We start from the raw sequence: 19064 nt of genomic DNA, 5'->3' as shown, positions 1-19064 counted from the left end.
AATCCTTATTGTCCCTGGAAGGCACCCTTAGTGCACAGACCGCCTTGGATTTCTTAGTATGGGAAACAGAACAAAAAATGCCTGTTGCAACTTATTTGGGATGTAAGATACAGCAGGCTATTTGAGGAAGTAAGTCTATACTCTGATTTCTCTTCATACCGCAGAAATCTTTCATCTTTTATCAAATAATAATACAGTTATTATGAGAACGAAGTTTCCAGGGCACAGGAGTAGGACAGAGACAAGACAGGGCAGGGAGGGTGAATATGACCAGGATACATGTGTGAAAAATAATAATGAAATAGCTTCTATAGTCAATGCATACTAATATAACAGTGTTTTCAAAGAAAACAAATTTTCTCAGTGCCATCTGAACTGACAAACATTTAATGGTCTTTTGACATCACACAAAGCAGTTTTTGAGGGTAGTGTTTCTCAAACTTCAACGTGTCTTCAATCTTAAAATCTGAAGGGCTGAGATTCTGTGTTCCTACTTAACCTTCAAGTGAACTGATCCTCTGAACCTTCAACCAAACTGAACAGTGGAGCTGTAAGATCACACAAATAAGGCCATGATCCCATTTTCTCAGAAGAATGTTGTAGAGTGAGGAGGAAGAACATGCCCAGTCATGCACTGCATGGCGGTGTTTTACATAGCAATGGACTCCATAGGCAGTGCTAGGCACCTCCTAACAGGATGATAATGACAGGGCCTACGTGTGTGGGAGCTGTCCATGTGTGTTCATAAAGAGACACACTGCAAAGTTTATATGACAACAAGGTAGGTAAGGATGCATTTTCTGAGAATAAATCCGCCTGTAATGTGTTAGATGCAAAGAACAGGAGGGAAGCCGGGACTTCATACGGGGGAAGCTAGGACTTCATACGGGGGAAGCTGGGACTTCATACGGGAGTCCAGGGCTCATTCGACATTGAAATCTCACGACCAACACTTCCTATTGATTCTGAAATTAACTACTTCATTTAAAATCACCAACCACCCCCCAAAATCCAAACTTTTGGTTTAGAAACATAAACTTGAAAAGAAAACTATGAAGGTTGGTTTCTTTCTTATTCAGGAATCCAAAGGCAGGGACAGAACGCTTGTCTTCCAACTTTCCATCAAAGAACTAAGACCAATATTGGAGGCCAAGGAATTTTGAGGGAAGCTGCTGTGATTCATTCAGACCTCCCTCAGGGACAGTCTCCACATCCTCTGCTCCTGGGTCTTGCATGGCTTAGGTTTGGAGGTAAGCATGAGCCAAGGGGCTGCATCTCGGAGTGGTCAAAGAATAGCGAACAGGGCCGGGACGTTTCCCGAAATACCTTGTCCTTGTGTTTGTGAAACAAACCACCCACCCACAGCATCACGTTTGATTCATTTTCCACAGGCACTTCCAAAAGGAATCTTGTGTTGGGCAAAAAGGCAGATTTCACCCCACAGAACTTTTTCAGGAAATTGGAAGGTCAAACCCTCCCCAAGCTGTTCCAGAGGACACCAGTTGAATCAGAAAAGAAAAAAGAAAAATGTCTCAGATGCCAGGAGTTTTGCTGTGTTTTGTCTCATGCAGCTAAACCAAAACAAAGTCTAAGAAACGTGACAAAGAAGCAAATGTTCAATCCCCTTTTATAGGGTCTTTCAAATCAGTCATAGGCCAGCTTGCTGCCCTGTTTATTTATACATCGACGTTGGCTTTCCTGTTTCTCATCTTGCCACCTGTCAGGCTCATCCCTGCCTTACTTTCCCCAGGCCTGGAGCAGCTCCAGAACCTTTTCCAAGAGCCTACTTAGCCCCTCCCTTTCCTGGTACAATAAGAAGTCAGATGACTTGATCCTGTAGATCTGATGGACAAACCCAAGTGTGGAAATAGACGAAGGTCAACTGTATGAGAAAAGCAAATGCTGCTTACTCATAACTACATTGATTGATTTGGGGGTGAACCCCTCCCCCTGCATGCTTAATTAAAGATTCATAATTGGCTTTCTCTGGCTGGTTAAAGATTAGAGAAGCTAGTGATCAAGCCCTGGCCACTTGGAACTGCTACAAAAGTTGTTGTCCAGCTTTCCTGGATTGTTACTAGAGATAGCAGTCTGACCTCCTGTTCTAGTCTTCAGACTTGGAGACAGAAGACTGACTGGCTTCCTGGGCTAGGTATGGTGGTAGGTGGCTGCTTTGCTGACACCTTACAGTTGGGTGTGAGTCTGGGTGTGAGTCTGTTTTCACATACAGTTTTGCTGATGTCTGAATACTCACTCTCTTAGAAACAATGCAGTTAGCAATTGGGTGAAGGAACTTATTTTTCTCCCTATGTCTCCAAGTCTCTATTTTGGCACTTAGCTCTCCACTGTTGGGATGAGGAGAATCATCTTATCAAAGAGGAACCTCTCCATTTCTGTGCCAAAACATAATTTTAAATGGATATTCCAAAGGTCTGCATTCCAGACTGGGAGGACAGTTTAAAATTTGCCAAAATGCCTCCTCTCCAGTCCCCTTCCCTTCACGGTGTTACTACACTTCCTGTTATGTTCAAATGTGAAGTGTTCCCCCATAGGCTGGTGTGTGTGAACCATTCATCTCCCACCAGGTGGTGCTGTCTGAGGAGGCTGTGGAACCCTTTGGACATGGGGTCTAAGTGATACACACAGGACTCGAGGTCAGCAGAAGTGGACCTTAAGAGTTAGAGGACAGCCTCCCATCTACTCAGAGCTCACTGTTACCTTTTTGGACCCCAAAATGTGAGGAAGCTGAGCTGCAAGTAACCCACTACCATAGCAGACTGTCTGCCCTGAACTGTGAGCCAGAATAAACCTTCGAGCCTCATGGTTTTTGTTGTTTTCTCTGCTAGGTATTTTGTAACAGCCATAGGAAAGTAACTAATACAGACTGAAAGTCTGAGAGTAACTTGGGAAAAGAAATCAGTTAAGCCAGTTAAGGTTTACACAACATGGCACTAACATGGATATCCTGTATGCATTAGCTAAAACATGGACGTCCAGGGGGCAAAGAGTCAGCAAGAATAGCTGATAACTAGATAAGACCCTAAAACATATATAATCTGTTATAGAACTATTTGGGACAGAATTTCTCTTCTATAAGAATATGACCTTGAGGTCAGAAGCCCAAATCTTTGTCTTTGTCAACCTGTGTTTGTCTGTCGGCCTACTTCCATGTAGTCTGTGAGCCAGTCTAAACATATGCCTGTGCCCACCTTTATGTGACCCTTATGTTGCTATGTGTGCCAGGGTACCTGCCTAGCAGCCTTCATCTGGAGTGAATCAGTAGTTGTTATCTGCTTTCATGTCCTCTCAATCTCTCTAACCTCTGAAGCCCCCTTCCTCTCCTTCCACTGGAACATGGACTTCACAGGAAATCCAGGGACAGCTGAAGGCATTTTTTAGACTGTAAGGATCATCTCTAAGACAATAAAGGCTTGTCTGTAGCCTACGAGATTGTCTATAAGCCAAGCTACCCAGTCATCATTTAAATACATCTCATCTTGTTCAAGACTCAGGAGAAATGCCAAATATCCAAGTATTGTCACATTTTCCTTTCAATACATCTGTCCATGTAAATTAGTCTTCCTTTCTCTTTTACCTAAATGCTATGTTTTTCATCTTTTTATTGTCATTTTCTCCTCCTAGACTCTAAATAGACTCTTTATATTCTCTGACAGAAGAAGAAAAAAAGTATCCTAATTTTCTGGTGTGTGGACGCCTTACTATTCAGGTTTGTCCCCTGTGATACACATCATGACTAATTAGGGAAGAAAAAGGTTTATTTATGTTAAAGGTTACAGTCTATCAGGAAGGGAAGCCAAGGCAGGAACTGAGCAGAGACCTTGGAGAAATGTGGCGTTCTGGCTTGTTCCATCTGACTTACATTGCTACTTTTCTTATACAGCCTAGGCTCAACTGCCCAGGGACGGAAATGACCATAGTAGGCTGGTCCTCTGCTCCATCAAGAAAATGCCCCCCACCAGACATGCCAACTGGACAGCTGAGGTTTCCTCTTCCCAGGTGTGTCAAAACTGAGCTAACTAGAACACCTGCCCAGGATGAATGTAAGACAATCCCGGGCCTTCCTGATTTAGACCTGCGCAGGCAGAGGGTGAGACAGCCCAGGGTCCTTCCTAACTCACACCTGCGCAGGCAGAGGGTGAGACAGCCCAGGGTCCTTCCTAACTCACACCTGCGCAGGCAGAGGGTGAGACAGCCCAGGGTCCTTCCTTACCCGCAGGCTTTCATCCGAGTCGAAAGTGTCTGTAAGAAGCAACAGGCCAAAGGCTTCAGTGACATACTTGCTCACCAGCCTCCTCTTCTTGTCCAAAAGCCTTTTCCTAATATAGTCTCTTAACTTGGGGATCTCTGGAATTCAAAGCCAGCACAAATAATATGGAAACATTTGTAACAATAGAATTCATAGAGGTAGTTAATGAAGCAGGTCTTCTGATTCGGGGGACTCCTGCTCCTTAAGCACCATTCATTTGCCCATGTGCACATATGTTAAGACCTGTGTAGGTATAATCCCTGTTAGGCTTAGGCTAAAACCCAACTTGAACCCTCATCTAGTTACCAAGAGCCCTCGGATACACATGGGCCTCAGGGTTCTCAGCTTGTCTTTGCGCTCAGGGCCAACACACTCTTACGTCTGCTTTGCACATGGAGGATTATTGGCTCCTCTTTTAGATTCAAAGTTATCCAGAGAAAGGAACCATGGCCTTCTAGTTTCTCTGCCTCACAAACATGCAATACACATTTGTTAACTATGTCTGATGCCTATAGTTGGATAATTGAAGAATCACAAGCCATACACCAAGGAAATGACAACCAATGCTTGACTCTTACTAACTCTGGTAAAATTTGAATGAGAGAAAAATTTTGGTCTCAGATACAATAAAGCAAGGAGGAAAAAATGATTATATGCACACACATATATACAAACAGCACTTAATGTATGCTAACTGTAGTTAAGTGGGAATAAAACTTTGCTATGCCAAGAAAATTTCTAGAGCAGGATGCTTAGAGTGCCAAGCTTATTCTTTCAAATGTTAGTGGTTGAAGTTCAAAAATAGAAATTACCACTTTCTTCCTCAGTGAGGAGGGCCTGCTGCCAGTACTCATGGGCACTGACCGTGTACACCAGATCTGAGGCTTCCAGAACCTTGGAGTCAGCTGGCAGTTTTCTCTGCAGCAAGGGAGACACAGAAAGAGCAGAATAGGTCAAGTCTGGGGAAAGAAGTACCACAGAAGCCCCATGGGAACTCTCAGCAAACTCACTAAGTGCCTCAGGGAAGTGTGTGTTCACACACGGTTGAGGTCAGAAGTTGATGTTAAATATTTTTCTTAATTACTTTCCACATTGTTACGATTACAATTATGGTTACAATTACTATCAGTAGAGTCACAATCTCACACTGAACCTGAAGGGCACAGATTTGGGTATAGTGATCACCAGCATGCCTCAGGCCACCTCCTATCTCTGCCTTCCAGCACCAGGATTTCTGGCACCCACTACCACACTCAGCTTTTTATGTGGGTGTTGGGGATCTGAAGCCAGGACCTCCTATTTGCATAATAAGGACTTTACCAAGTAAGATATCTCTCCAACCAAAATTATTTCTATTGTTAAGTGTTGCCAGCTGTCCACTATTAGTAAGGTCACAAGGAAACTGATATCTGGACAATATTCTCTTAAATGTGAAATTAAAATTTCAATTATAGCAGGAAATGCATACCAAAAATTACTCAAATGTAAGCACGTAGAAGAAGACCCTATTTAGGAAAATGAATGTTTATAGTAATATGGGAGTGGGGGGTGGGGCTCAGCAGTGGAGTGTAGCTTAGCATGTGTGAGGCCCTGGGCAAAGTCCCAGAACCAAACGCTGAAAGTACACAAATATGCATTGTTGGCGGTGATAACTGGAACCACCTTATTCCCGCTCCTGAGTACTGACTGCCGTGTGGCTTCCACCTCTGCCTAAGTGGCATTGGTAGATAGACTAGCAATGCTGGGGGTGTGTAGAGCCCCTCCTCCCCAGCACATAGTGCAAATCAGAAGGGTGAGGTGCTACTGTTTTGTTTTGTTTTGTTTTGTTTTGTTTTAAACAGCTGGTTTTAACACATTTCCCAGCACAAGGCCAGGCAAAGAAATATCCTATAAAAACAAAACTTTCCTCATGTTCTATAAAAGTTAAAGTTTCTTTTTAAAACAGTTTTTTTAAAAAACAAATTCTTTGAGAATTTCACTCAGATCATATATACCCACAACTCCTAACTCCTCCTAGACCCACAAACGTTTCTTACTGAATAATTGTACTTATTTTAACATGGAGTAATTTATTTTTAATGTTGAGACATGTCCCTATCACGCTAGATTCTCTAGGATTTTTATCATGAAGAGATGTTGGATTTTGTTAAAGAATTTTTCTGTGTCTGATGAGATGTCCAGGTGGTTTCTGTCCTTGAGTCTCTTCTGTGATAAATTACAGTATTGATTTGCATATGTGAAACCATCCCTGAGTCTCAGGGATGAAGCAACTTTGTTTGGTGGCTGATTTTTTTTAAATGTGTTTTTGAAGGCGATTTGTAAGAATTTTACTGGTACAGCTCTAATTAAAGTCATTTTGAATGTCTTTAAGAAGATTGTGTTCTCATTTAGCACTAAAAAGACTTTTTTGTTGTTTACAAAAGTCTTAAAACTTAAAACTGAAGTATAAATTTAATATTAGTGAAAAACTCCCTAAGTTGAAAGCAGACTCCCTGAAGTGATGGTTTTAGGAGGTGGGGTTGTTGTGAAGTGATTAAGTCCTGAGGTTAAAGCCATTATGACTAGGACTAGTACCCTTACAAAACATATTCCAGACAGCCCACATGTGGACACAGGGAGAAAATGGCCATCACACTGTGAACCAGGAAGTGAACATTCCCGACACAGCTGATCCATCCCTCTGACCTTGGCTTTCCCAGCCTCCAGACCTGTGAGAAACACATATGTGTCTATTGTTTCTAATGGTGCTTTCACCATAGCATCCCAGTTAGACCAAGATGTAAGTCTCAGAAGGGTTAGAATGAGGAAGAGAAGAACTGAACATCTGACAAAGTACCCAGTCTTCTCTTTCCCTCTAATATGAAGGAAAGTGGGGATGGAGATTTTTGATCCCAGCACTTGGGAGGCAGAGGCAGACAGATCTCAATGAGTTCGAGGTAAGTCTGGTCTACAAATCAAATTTCAGGAGACAGCCAGGGCTACACAGAAGAACCCTGTCTCAAAACAAAAGCAAACAACAACAAAACACAGGAGCAGAAAGGAGCACAATCACCATAATGTGTGTGTGTGTGTGGGGGGGGGAGTCCAGAATTCCTCCTCTCTTCTTCTCTTGACAGCCCAGCTTGAACAAAGAGCTGGCATGATGCATCATAGTCTTGCTTCTCACACTGTCTTTCCACTGAAGAAAGCTCACGGGGAACTTCTAATCTGTCCCCCAGCATTTTCTCCCTCCCTCCCTCCCTCCCTCCCTCCCCCCCCTCCCTCCCTCCCTCCTTCCCTCCCTCCCTCTCTCCCTCCTTCCCTTCTTTGTCCTTAAAAATTTCTGTGCTGTGTTGAAACTATTCTCCTTTCCCAGCTCTCTTCTCCAGCCTCTCTCGAGCTCCCACTTCTGATGCATTCGTTCCTAAGTCCTTCATCCCCTCTTCTCTAGAGACTTTGGCCTAACGTTTTTCTAATTCTCGTTTCTATAACAAGATCTATAACCTGTAGCTATAACAGCAACTGGCTTATTCAACTTCAGCCTCATATGTTCGAAGAATGAAATGAAATTTGCTCTAAAGGCATGTCATACAAATGAAGATTTTACAAATGAAGGTTCAAAGTGGCTAGAAAATTGACCCAACACTCAGCCCTCAGTGGGGATCTGCATGGGTTGCAGAATCAAAAGTGCTTGCATTCCAAGAACTGCAGCAAAACTGCACACTGGCGCACTGACTGCTGCCCAGATCCCAACTCACGAAAATCAATTTGCCACATTTATTAGCAATAAACATAGTGAACTGAACACTGAAGTACTATGCCTTCCCAGTTCCCAAGATAATCTGATTAGAACCTCATAAAATGTGTGTTTCTCTCTGCCAGCAAGAACAACTTGAGAAAATAACAACAGCTTTGCTGAGTTGTCGCCTCATGGAAACTGGCATCCAATTGCTCAGCAGAAGACTTCCGCTCATGCAGGAGGCCTGATCACCCAGAGCTTTGGCATCTCTGGTTCTACGTGTACAACATGCATTTTCAGCTTCTATGTAATGGAAGTCAAGATATACAAAGCTATTGGCTAAACTGGACAGGAGTCAAATGTTGCCATTGAGACTGGAACTGAAGAATTCATTTGGGCAAACCCATAACGTGTGGGAGTATAGGTCCCCTAATAGGTCATTTACTTCATATTTAGATCTCATCTCTAAATAGGTATCTGTTTTACAGCCACACGAGACTATTAGGGCAAGGTTATGTTTGGACTATTTTATTGATAAAGTAGCAAAAATAATTGAAGAAAACACTAAGGTTCCCACAGGATAACTAGTGCATCTCCAGCCTCTCTTTGTCATTTGTCAGTGACCTTAAAAACTTTCTAGCCTAGCACTACTGTTTTGTTTTCAATTATTCCCAAGAAGCTGGGAACTTCCCCTAAACCTTTCACTAGTATCATCTCTCCCTGCTGCCAGTGGGACTTAGACACTTGCTCCCACAGAGTACCCCTAGGAAGCAGGCACGTGCGCGCGCACACACACACACAAAGAGAGAGACAGAGACAGAGACAGACAGAGACAGAGAGAGACAGAGAGAGACAGAGAGAGAGAGACAGAGAGGGAGAGAAAGACAGAGAGAGAGAGAGAGAGAGAGAGAGAGAGAGAGAGAGAGAGAGAGAAATCAACTCTGACTTTTCCAAGAAACAGTACCCTCAATTCACTAATCATGAGGGAGATGGTACTAGCTCCCCATTTCACAGACAAGAAAGTAGAGGTACAAAGAGGTACTCTAACATGCCTAAGGTCGCAGAGTTCATCAAGCAGTAGGACTAAATTAAGTGTAAATTGCCTACTCCAAAGCTCTTGACCTTAATATCACAAAAGACCAAATACACAGCCGTTTCTATGTATCCGGGGACTGAAAAGCAAAAGAACATGCAGCAAAACTGCAAACTCACCTTCAATTTCTCCTTGAGAATTCTATTCCTTTGTAGTTTGATTATTTCATTTCTTTGCAGAATAGCCTCTCTCTGACTTTGAATAGCTTGCTAGATTAAGAAAGAAAAAGCAGCCAAAGGCTAGGGTCATCAGCAGTGGTACAATGACAAGTGCACCCAGAAACTCAAGTGTTTGCTTATAGGACTACATACCACCAGACACAAAAGGTATTATTTAAAGTTACTGGTCGAGATTCTGGAGAGATGGCAAAATGGTGGAAGGCACCCATTGCTATTTCAGATGACCTGTTTGGTTCCCAGCATCCACTTCCGCAGACCACAACTTCCTATCATTCCAGCTCCAGGGATCCAATGGCTCCTCCTGGCATCCATGCTTATATAGCATGCGCACACACACACACACACAGCATACACACGCTAGTAAAAATAAATCTGTTTTAGAATGATTGGTCCATACTTACATTTCCCATCTTTCTTTCCCTGAAATGAAATAAGAAAATGTTACAATGACTAAACTTTTATTTTGTGTTCTAGCAAATTTACAACTTTGCCTGAAAGCAGCATAAACAGACATGCCCCTTAGCCTTTGAATAAACTCTTCTGACTCAACTCTCTCCCTCCCTTCCTCCCTTCCCCCCATCCTGATCCTCTCCTAGTATCTTGGATAGGGAGCCTTTATTTCTCAATGGGAACCCATATTTTGCACTCAGAAATGTCCTGTAACTTCACTTCCTGTCCCAAGCAGAGGGTGGCCCCCTCAGTCTGAGTTCATGTAGCCCTGATCTTGTCCCTCTCTAGCCTTTAACTCTCCTTTACACGGCGCTCTCAGAAATGAGGCGATCCTTAGTGCCCAACAGATTTCATGATATCTGGTTTTAATGTTGGCATGGGAAAAAAGGTGAGTTTCAGAAATTCTGTGGTAGGGAGTCGGCAGGACAGACTGTAGGGGTGGTCGATGAAGCTAGAGTTCTGATCTAGACCACAGGAGAAAAAGAAGTCCCAGAGAAAGCAGCTCGGCTTGGGTTTTGGTGAGCCTTGGAGGAATGTGCAGAAGACAGGTGAAAAAGCTCCTGGGATGATGGCGGAGAGTCATCAATGACTCAGTGATGTTGACACTGTATCATGTGACCTCACGCTGTGTGCTCAGCACTGCCTGTTTGCCATTTGTTCTGCTGGTTCTTTTTTTTTCCACTCTCAGGGGAATCTCAATGTGAAAGACAAGTTGTACCTCTCCCTAGTTATTGGGGGTGGAGCTATGTGGAAACGAAGACACCTGTTAATTTCCACCAAGCTCTCTGATACACACTTCTCATCCTTAAACATTAATCTGGCATTCTAAAACCTTTCAGCCAATTTTTTCAAGTTTTGAGTTTTAAAAAAATTCTTTAAAGTAAACAATACTGAAGTAAAACCTGGCACTGGAGAGCTCCACCAGGCTTTTATGGTATGGATATCCAGTTATGGCAGGATAGTTTTATGGCATGTTCCTCCTGGTGGCAGGAAACCTACATTTCCATGTCTCTGGGGACAGGAAGCATTATTTCTATATTGTGCATTTGAGTGGTGCTTCAGAGTTGCATAGAAGATAGTGGCTTAGCACAGAGCTGCCCTCAGAGTGGCACATGGTTCCAACTCTTGAGCCAGCCTGCCCAGGCATCTTGACATTTCAACAAGTTACACAAACTTCTCTTTCGTCCTCAACAGTCACTTGGCAAAGCCTGGGTCATTTCCATAGCCAGAACCCAGGAAAGTCCTCAGGCTGGACGGCCCTGAAAACCTTGCAAGCTCATCGCTATACCTGAGATATTCCTGCAAGTGGAGTTTGTCGGTTTTGGTGACCACCAGGGCGATGTCCCTGCAGAAGCCACGCTGGCAGGCTTTGATGCTCTCGCTCAGAAGGTCTTCATGAGCCTTTCCTCCAGAAACCCGCTCTATGTCGCTGATCACCCAGATCACGGAACACTTGTCAATGGTCTGCAGGACACACCCACACCAAGGGTCAGAATGTAGTAGCATCTCAGTTATAGATCTGCAGTTCAGTGATGGATCTTTCACTTTCCCTCCCCCACTCCTGCCTCTCACTCAGAGCTCCCACTCCACTCTCTGCAGTAGCCGAGAAAGTGGCTCATGGGCCCTCGTTCATATGTGCTCCAGTGACACACTTAGCTTGGTCTCCATTTGTCTTTCAAGGCTCTTTACTGGATTACCACAGACAAGCAGACCATCTCTCCTGGACATCCTACACAGATCACCTCTGTTACCTAGAGGGAAGGGCTCTCTGGGCCTTGCACCGTAGAGTCCCCAGAATCTCAACCTCTTGACCCACCAGGACTCCTGGCTTCCTGCAGAATGATTGACAGACTTCTTTATACAGTTCAGCCCTCCAGGCCCAGACCCATCAGTCATTTGTGTCACCTCAGTTGCCTTCTAGGAGAGGGTTCTTCAAAACTATCGTTGGTTACCTAGCAAGAAGCTAGATAACATATAATTCATGTTTCAAAGGCCATTGAACATGACATTAATAGCATCAATACTGCTTTATTAAATGCTTATCTTCTGTGTGACAATTATGCATGGCCCTGTGGCATACTTCTCGATGTACTGTCTGTCTTACCTCTGAATTCGTGAAATGCTAATCTGAGTCAAAAGACATGTTGATTTTCAGTTTTCAACACAGTACGTTGCACATAAAGGTATGTCTGATTTGTCACTTGAAAATACTCTCATTATTCTGATTCAGACCAATTGTGTTAACTAGCGAAGGTCCTATACCCCAGAGGATACTTGGAAACATCTGGAGATATTTTTTAAGAGTGTTGTTAGTTGTGTACATATGTGTGTATGTGTACATGTGTATGAGTACATGCATGAATGCACATGATCATGCATGTGTATTTGTATGTATGTTGTATGTATGGGTGCCTACAGAGGGAAGAAGACAGTGCCCAATGCTCTGGAGCTGGACTTACAGACAGTTGTGAGCCCAATGATCACAGATGCTGACAGTTGAACTCAGGTCCTTTGTAAGAGCAGCAGAAAATATGCTTAGCTGCTGAGTCAGCTCTCCTGCCCCTCTGAAGATATTTTTAATTGTTACAACTTGAGATACTGACAGTCAGAGGCTAAACAGCTTACAATACCCAGAAGACTTTCCTGTAACAAAGGATTATCTGGCCTCAACTGTTACAAAGTTGAGGGACCTTGAGTTAGTGGCAGTGAGTTTGATATTAGTTTTCCCCAAGGCTAAGTAGCTGATGAGTGGCAGAATTTGTGGTTAGGCCCATTTCCTAACTTGCCTGCTGTGGTCCATGTGTACTGTCCCTCACTGCTCCAAGGCATCCCTCTATCAGCTGCCTTTGTGAAAAGGTAGAGCTGAGTATCTTCCCTTTACTCAGACGCTAGCTCAAGGCAAATGCCTTTGAAGGGGTCCAGTATGCTTCATTTTAAACACAGAAGTGCTCTGGCTGCATCAGGAGGGGAAGATCTGATGACATCATTTGCGTGTGCCTCCCCACCTCTCTCTGACCCCAAACCATTTGTTCCATAGATGGTGGTTTCAAGAGTATGTCCGTGAGTTAGACAAAACCCTCTGAAGAGAAGAGGCCAGGCCCTGAGAAGTAAAGGAGACACTTAGAGCCACACATGCTTGGACTCTGATCCTTGTCTGTTTGGAATGGACCAACATTTAGACAACAATATAAAAATGCTTGCTGCCTTCCCCCACCCAGGCCCTGTTCGCAAGTTAAAGTCAACTTAGAGACACTTAGGATTCTTCAGTGTCCATGGTGTACGTTCTTTAGTGTGAAAGACTGAAGGTCATCAGTCTGGGAGCTGCTTGAGGATAAGGCCTCTTTCACCCTTGTCTCTCCATGTCTAAGCAAGCTACAGGCCCTCAATAAACATGCAGTAAGAGGGGGAGTGATATCAGTCCTAAAAGGTTGCTGTGCTTAAATGTCTGACCCCATACTAAGACCCTGACTACCAGGATCTTGTAGTTCCAGTTGTTGAAGTCACAGGAAAAAAAAAGTTTTTAAAAACACAAAATCAACCAGACCTCAGAGGAGGGATGAGGTGGCAGTCTGCCAACCCTACCCTCATCCCTCTCAAAGATGACATTGAGCATTCAAAGGTTAGGTAACAATGCCCAGGGTCTTGCAACATCTAGGTGGCAGAGTCAGGACATCTAAATTTATCGTCATCTTTTTAGGAACAGCAGAGTTGGTGGCAAGGAGCCTTGTCCTTACAGACTGTTCTTCCTCTGAAGAGGGTACCTTCAGTTATCTCCTGTGAGATGCTGTCAAAAAAAAAAACCCTCAGGAATGCAGGGGAGTGAAGCCAGGCTCTGGGAACCAGTTTGTCCCTGTAGCCAACCTCCTCGGAACACGATCCAGGCCAGATCCACTGGCTTTGATAAGCTGCCCAGTACATCCACACTAGCTGCAGCCTTGTTCCATCCAGAGGGAGAGCTAGCCCCTCTCCACCTGTCACTCTGCTTGGTCTGAAGCTAGCCAAGGTTGGGGTGAAGACCTGAGAGAGACTAAAATTCACATGGCCAGTCCTGAGCCACTGACCAGGGCAAAGGACGTGGACAGCCTAAAGGAGGAGAAAAATGGGTGGGGGCAGGGTTGAGGACAGACAGAGCCCTGTGGATCAGTTAAGAACCTGATTATCAGCGAATCTCTGTCACCTTCTGGCCTTGGACAAGTGACTTTCCTTCTCTGAACAGTCACAGTTTCCACTGTCAAGTTGAGCTGCAGTTTCTCCCTTAGTGGGAATGACTACATAGGCAGAGTTGCAAGAGTTCTTTATAACAGTTGCTATGCTACTAGCGATCAATGATGACACTGGTTGTCCATTCCTGTCCCTATCCAGCTGGGGACCTGTGCTCCCACCACAACTGCCCTTTCTTCAGAGAACAGCCTAGTCCCTCTTTCCCTTCCTGTTTCTCAGAAGCAGCAGGATGAAGGCGAACAGCTCCCGGCTTCCCTTCGGCTCTTCTTTCCTGCATACATCCCATGACCTTCCCTCTGGCCCCAAAGAGCATCATCCTTCCCCACCTTGCCAGTACAGATGCAGAGCTGGCTCTTCAGTGACTGACTTCTGTGTCTTGCACCTTTGGTCTGAATGGGAAATGCTCTGCTCAGGCTCAGTTGTGAACATCACTTGGTTTCTAGCTACTGGTGTTGTTGGGGAAGCTATGGGACCTTTCTGACAGTCCAGCCCCACTTTCTGGTATCATTAGTGTATCTCTCTCTCTCTCTCTCTCTCTCTCTCTCTCTCTCTCTCTCTCTCTGTGTGTGTGTGTGTGTGTGTGTGTCTCTCCCCCACCCCCCACCCCCGTGTGAGGATGAAGTGTAACTCCCGTGCTTGCCGACTGCTAGGTCGGCCCCATGCTCCCAACATCATGCTTTCTCCATCATGGTGAACTGTATCCCCTCTGGAACTGTAATCCAAACCAAAACCAAATCCTTCCTCCCCTAAATTGCTTTCTGTCAGGACATTCTATTCCAGCAACAGAAAACTCACTCATTCAGCATCCTTGGTGCTCACAGCCACCATAACCCTTCCCTCTGTTTCCCTTTGGGCCTCTTTGTGGCTGTTCTTCTCATACACCATATACACTTGTTCCAGCTACAAACCTCCCTCTGACAATTCCTCGTCCCCAGTTTCTGTGGGCATCAGTGTACAGCCCCCTGCCCTGTCAATACCAGAACACAGAACATGAAAGAGCTAAATGTCGTCAAGCTCACAGAATCTCAATTTGCTTCTTTGAAGGAGTGGAGGAGTAGAGGGATGAGGGATGAGCTCTGTGAAGAAGAATCACCTTTTTCCACATGTCATCCCTCTTGCTGTTGAAGTCACCTGTGCCTGGAATGTCTACCAGGACAACCCCTTCTGGTATCAGCGCAGATTTGGGGAGAATCACTTCCACATATTTGATCAAGGGCCAGATTTGTGTCTCTGCTGATTCTCCATCCCAGTATCTCCTCTGAGTCCTGATGTAGGGGTCCAGCTTGACAGATAGCTCTCCTGCCTGCAGAAGAAGGACAGGTTGCACATACTAATCATGCTGACAGCTCTTTATCCTGGGATGGCTGTGATGCATCCTTGAAGGGATGCTGAGGGATGATGGGAAGTCCTTAGACAATAGACATTAAGAAGCCTGGCATGCTCTCTGAAAGGACCTAGACATTGAGACCCTAGAAAGGCTCTGGAGACCAGCACGTTTAAGCTCCTTAACTTAGTTGAGGCTGAAGAAGTGTCTGAGTGGATAAGAGTACTTGCTGCTCAATCATGAGGCACAGAGTTCAGATCCAGCACTCACACTGGGCAGCTCACAGCCACCTATAACTCCTGCTCTAAGGAATCTCTCCTCCAGACTCCATGGTGGTGCACACTCACCCATATGTACACTTACACACACACACACACACAAAACAAATATCACACACACATTAATAAATATTTAGAACTCAGTGGGGCTAGGAATGTAGCTCAACTGATAGAGTGCTTACCTAGCATGCATAAAGCCCTGGGTTTGGTTGGAGTATTACATAAACTGGGACCTGTTTGTAATCTTACCACTCAGATGATGGAGACAGAAGAATCCAGAGTTCAAGATCGTCTTTGACTACACAGAGAGTTCAAAACAGTTTGGAATATTAGAAAGCTCCCTAACTTTCAGATGGTGGAGCCCAACTCAGCTTGGAAGAGGAGTCCAGAAAAGTTATAGGATACTAAATTTATCTCCTAAATTCCATTTGCTTCTAAAATTAATGTGATTTTCTAAATTTTGCCTAGAGCATATTTTTTCCACATGGCAAAAGGCAACTGTGAAGAATTTAATTACTGGAAATCTCATGGATAATTATACAAAGTCAATCATGACATAACAATCATATTTTCCAAATTAAAAATTGATCAGAAAATTGATCTTTTAAAAGATAGTTTTTAAAAACTTCCATATATATATTATATATATATAATTTGACATGTAGGCTTTTCCAGAACACTTCAACAGTTAGTGGGAGAGGGGGTAGTTTCCATCATCCTGTTCCTGCTCAGACACCCTGGGAACAATGACACATTCATGCCAGCAGTAAGGGACACTTCAGAGAGCAGAAAAGCTGGAATGTATGGGGGTCACTGTCAATCAATGTCTGCAGAATGTCCCAGAAAGAAAGCAAGGAAGAAGGAAGTTTCTTTTTAAAAGATTGCTTAAAATTGTTTGTGTATGTGTATGTACAAGTGTGTAGACATACATACACACATGCATACATACATGTAAGTTCACACATATGGATGCCACAGAGCACATGTAGAAGTCAGAGGACAACTTGCAGGAGTCAGTCCCTTCTTCCACTTTCTGGGCCTCAGGGATCAAAGTTAGGTTGTGGGGTTGTTGGCAAGTACCTTAACTCCTGGGCCACTTGGCTGGCCCTAGGGTTTTAATGTACAGTGTTTATAAATTGAGTGTTGGTTTCACAGATATTTTATCCTAACATAGATTCTGAATTTCAGCTGAATAAAACATGTGCCAGTTCTAGAAGTAGGATGAGTAGCCCAGCCTTCACTCTCAGCAGCTCATGTCCTCTGTCTGGGAAGCTAAGGGGATGACGATGATCTAAGTCACTCAGGACAAGTCTGCTTCCTGCCTTGTCTAGAGCAGCTAAGAAGAGCCATGCAGCCCGGTCCTGAACAATGACATCCACACACAAACTTATCAAGGGTGTTTCTGGGAATGTTTTCACTTCCTGGAAGGCCAAGGACACCAGAGATGTTGAATTTCACATGGCTGAGTCATAAAATCAATCTAAGACTCTATTGTCTCCAAATGCCTTTTATGAGAAAATGAGTAAATTTCACTTGTTTAAGCCTTTACATATGTAATATATTATGTAATATAATGAATAATATATAATGAAGTTACATATATTCATTTTTAGTGAAAGCCATCCCAAATTCATTCTCAACTGACTGTAGTCTTTTCTAAGCATAAAATCTTCATTTGGAAATCCAAGGTTACTGTTTATAGACATAAACAATGAAAGATACCTTGGATGGTGGATAATGGTGTATTTAGGTACCAGCTTATTCCAATAAAAATAATTACTCACTGTACCTTGGACAATTCCCCTGGATGGATTCAAGTGTTATACATAAGATGTATAAAAAAGAAAACTAAATCTTGACGCTACCTCCTCTGCCTTTAGAGTGATGGTTCTTGAGTTGGGAATCCTCCCTCTGGGTTTCACCCTTAGCAAATCCTCGTAGTGTCTTCTTTCTGCCCCGTGGCCATAGAGCATCTGTAGCTTCCAGGCAGCTTCTGCTACTGCATCGTCCCTGTCCCAGGTGTCTGCCTCTTCTTCCCGGGACTGCTCTGCTGTGTGCAAGAGTTTAGTCAAGTCCTTCAGTTCTGCCTTCCACTCCTGCCAAGGCAAAACAGGGCCACACTGCTCATGACAGAGTGATAGCCAGGGGAGGGGGTGGTAACAAGAGAAGGCGGAGCAAGGGCCCCAAGGAGGGTCAGAGGTTGCAAGCAGAAACCTAAACCAGCTACCACAAATCCCTTGTCCTATAAATGAATGTCCTGGTTGGCTTCGTCAACAGCCTGGAGTCACCCGAGACAAGGAGCTTCACCTGAGGAACTGTTGATCTGTGGTCATGTCTGTGAGGGACTGTCTTGATTTTCTGAACTGATGAAAGAGGGTTAGGCCTACTGTGCATGGTGGCATTTCCAGGTAAGTGGCCCTGAGCTACATAAAAATCAAGTTGAAGATGAGCCTGTGAGCCAGCCAGGGAGCGAGCCAACAGGCAGCAGTCCCCCGTGGTTTCTACTTAGAGTTCCTGCCCTGACTTCCCTCAACCACAGACTGTGACCTAGAAGTGAAGGGAAATAAGCCCTTTCCACCCCTCAGTTAGCCTTTGCCATGATGTTTGGCACAGCAGCAGAAAGGAAACTAGAGTAAGGGGAAAGCAGAGGCTTAAAGAGGGGAACAGCTGGCCCAAGGCTCTCATTAGGACTTGCCTCAGGCCCAGAGCCAGAAGCCCCATCTCACTCTGCAAAATACTCTCATTGTGTTTCATTAGATAAGCATGCTGGCGTTATTTGTGCATATGTGTACATGTGTACCCCATGTGTATTAAGGCAGGGGTTGATATCAGATGTTTTCCTTGATCACATCTCCACATTTATTGATTGATTGACTGAGACAGGGTCTCTCACTGAAGCTCACCAATTTGGCTAGTCTGGCCTGCCAGTGAGTATCACTGTCTCCCCCATGCTGGGACTACAGACTCATATGGCTTTTTCACATCCCTCCATGGATGCCGGAGGGCCAAACTTAAGCCCCATGCTTGCATAGCAAGTGCTTTACCAATGGAGCCATCTCCCAAACCCTGTGCTGCACTTACAGTGAATGTGATTGCCATCTATGGTGGCTCGAAGAGGAAAAATTCAGGGAAGAAAAGAAAAGAGGTAAGAGCAAGAGAAAGGAGAAGACAGAAAAGATAGGAAGGGAGAGCAGGAGGGAGGGCCAGCATACCTGATCAGAGAGAAGGTGGATTTTGGCCTCATACTGCTCACAGCAGCCAGAGCTCACTTGTACGATGCATGATGTGCAAACACTTTCTCCAGACACTGGCAGAAACATCGCTTGCTGGATGAGGGCATTGATCAGAGAGCTCTTGCCAGCTCCAGTGATTCCCAAGAGCCCCACATAGACCGGCTCCAATGGGGGTTTTTCAATCAAGGCAAGAAGCCGGTTTCTGCATCCATTTCAAAATATACATTAAATATAAGTATAAAACAGAGCATACCAGAACAGAATGCAAAGAAACCAAGCTCCAGTCCCAAACAACTTGCTG

At 44.3% G+C, this 19064-nt stretch overlaps 1 protein-coding gene across 2 annotated transcripts in view; it reads right to left on the bottom strand.

Annotated features, from left to right (window-relative positions):
- Positions 1-19064, bottom strand: part of Nuggc (nuclear GTPase, germinal center associated) — a 43862-nt gene that overhangs the window by 13630 nt on the left and 11168 nt on the right. For both annotated transcript variants that reach the window (XR_003710190.1, XM_028758875.1), the window contains exons 5-12: positions 18743-18965; positions 17396-17626; positions 15022-15231; positions 10996-11171; positions 9659-9677; positions 9198-9287; positions 5080-5185; positions 4232-4365 (exon numbers count right to left, since the gene is read on the bottom strand). Coding sequence is in view for 1 of the 2 variants with exons in the window: in XM_028758875.1 (XP_028614708.1) it covers positions 4232-4365; positions 5080-5185; positions 9198-9287; positions 9659-9677; positions 10996-11171; positions 15022-15231; positions 17396-17626; positions 18743-18965 (1189 nt within the window). In the remaining variant the exon portion in view is untranslated. The remainder of the gene's footprint in view (positions 1-4231; positions 4366-5079; positions 5186-9197; positions 9288-9658; positions 9678-10995; positions 11172-15021; positions 15232-17395; positions 17627-18742; positions 18966-19064) is intronic.

This window comes from Grammomys surdaster, unplaced genomic scaffold (genome assembly GCF_004785775.1).
Source record: "Grammomys surdaster isolate TR1022 unplaced genomic scaffold, NIH_TR_1.0 126219, whole genome shotgun sequence".
Lineage (NCBI taxonomy): Eukaryota > Metazoa > Chordata > Mammalia > Rodentia > Muridae > Grammomys > Grammomys surdaster.
The sequence above is the reverse complement of the archived record's forward strand: the minus strand, read 5'-3'. Positions and strand labels throughout refer to the sequence as shown.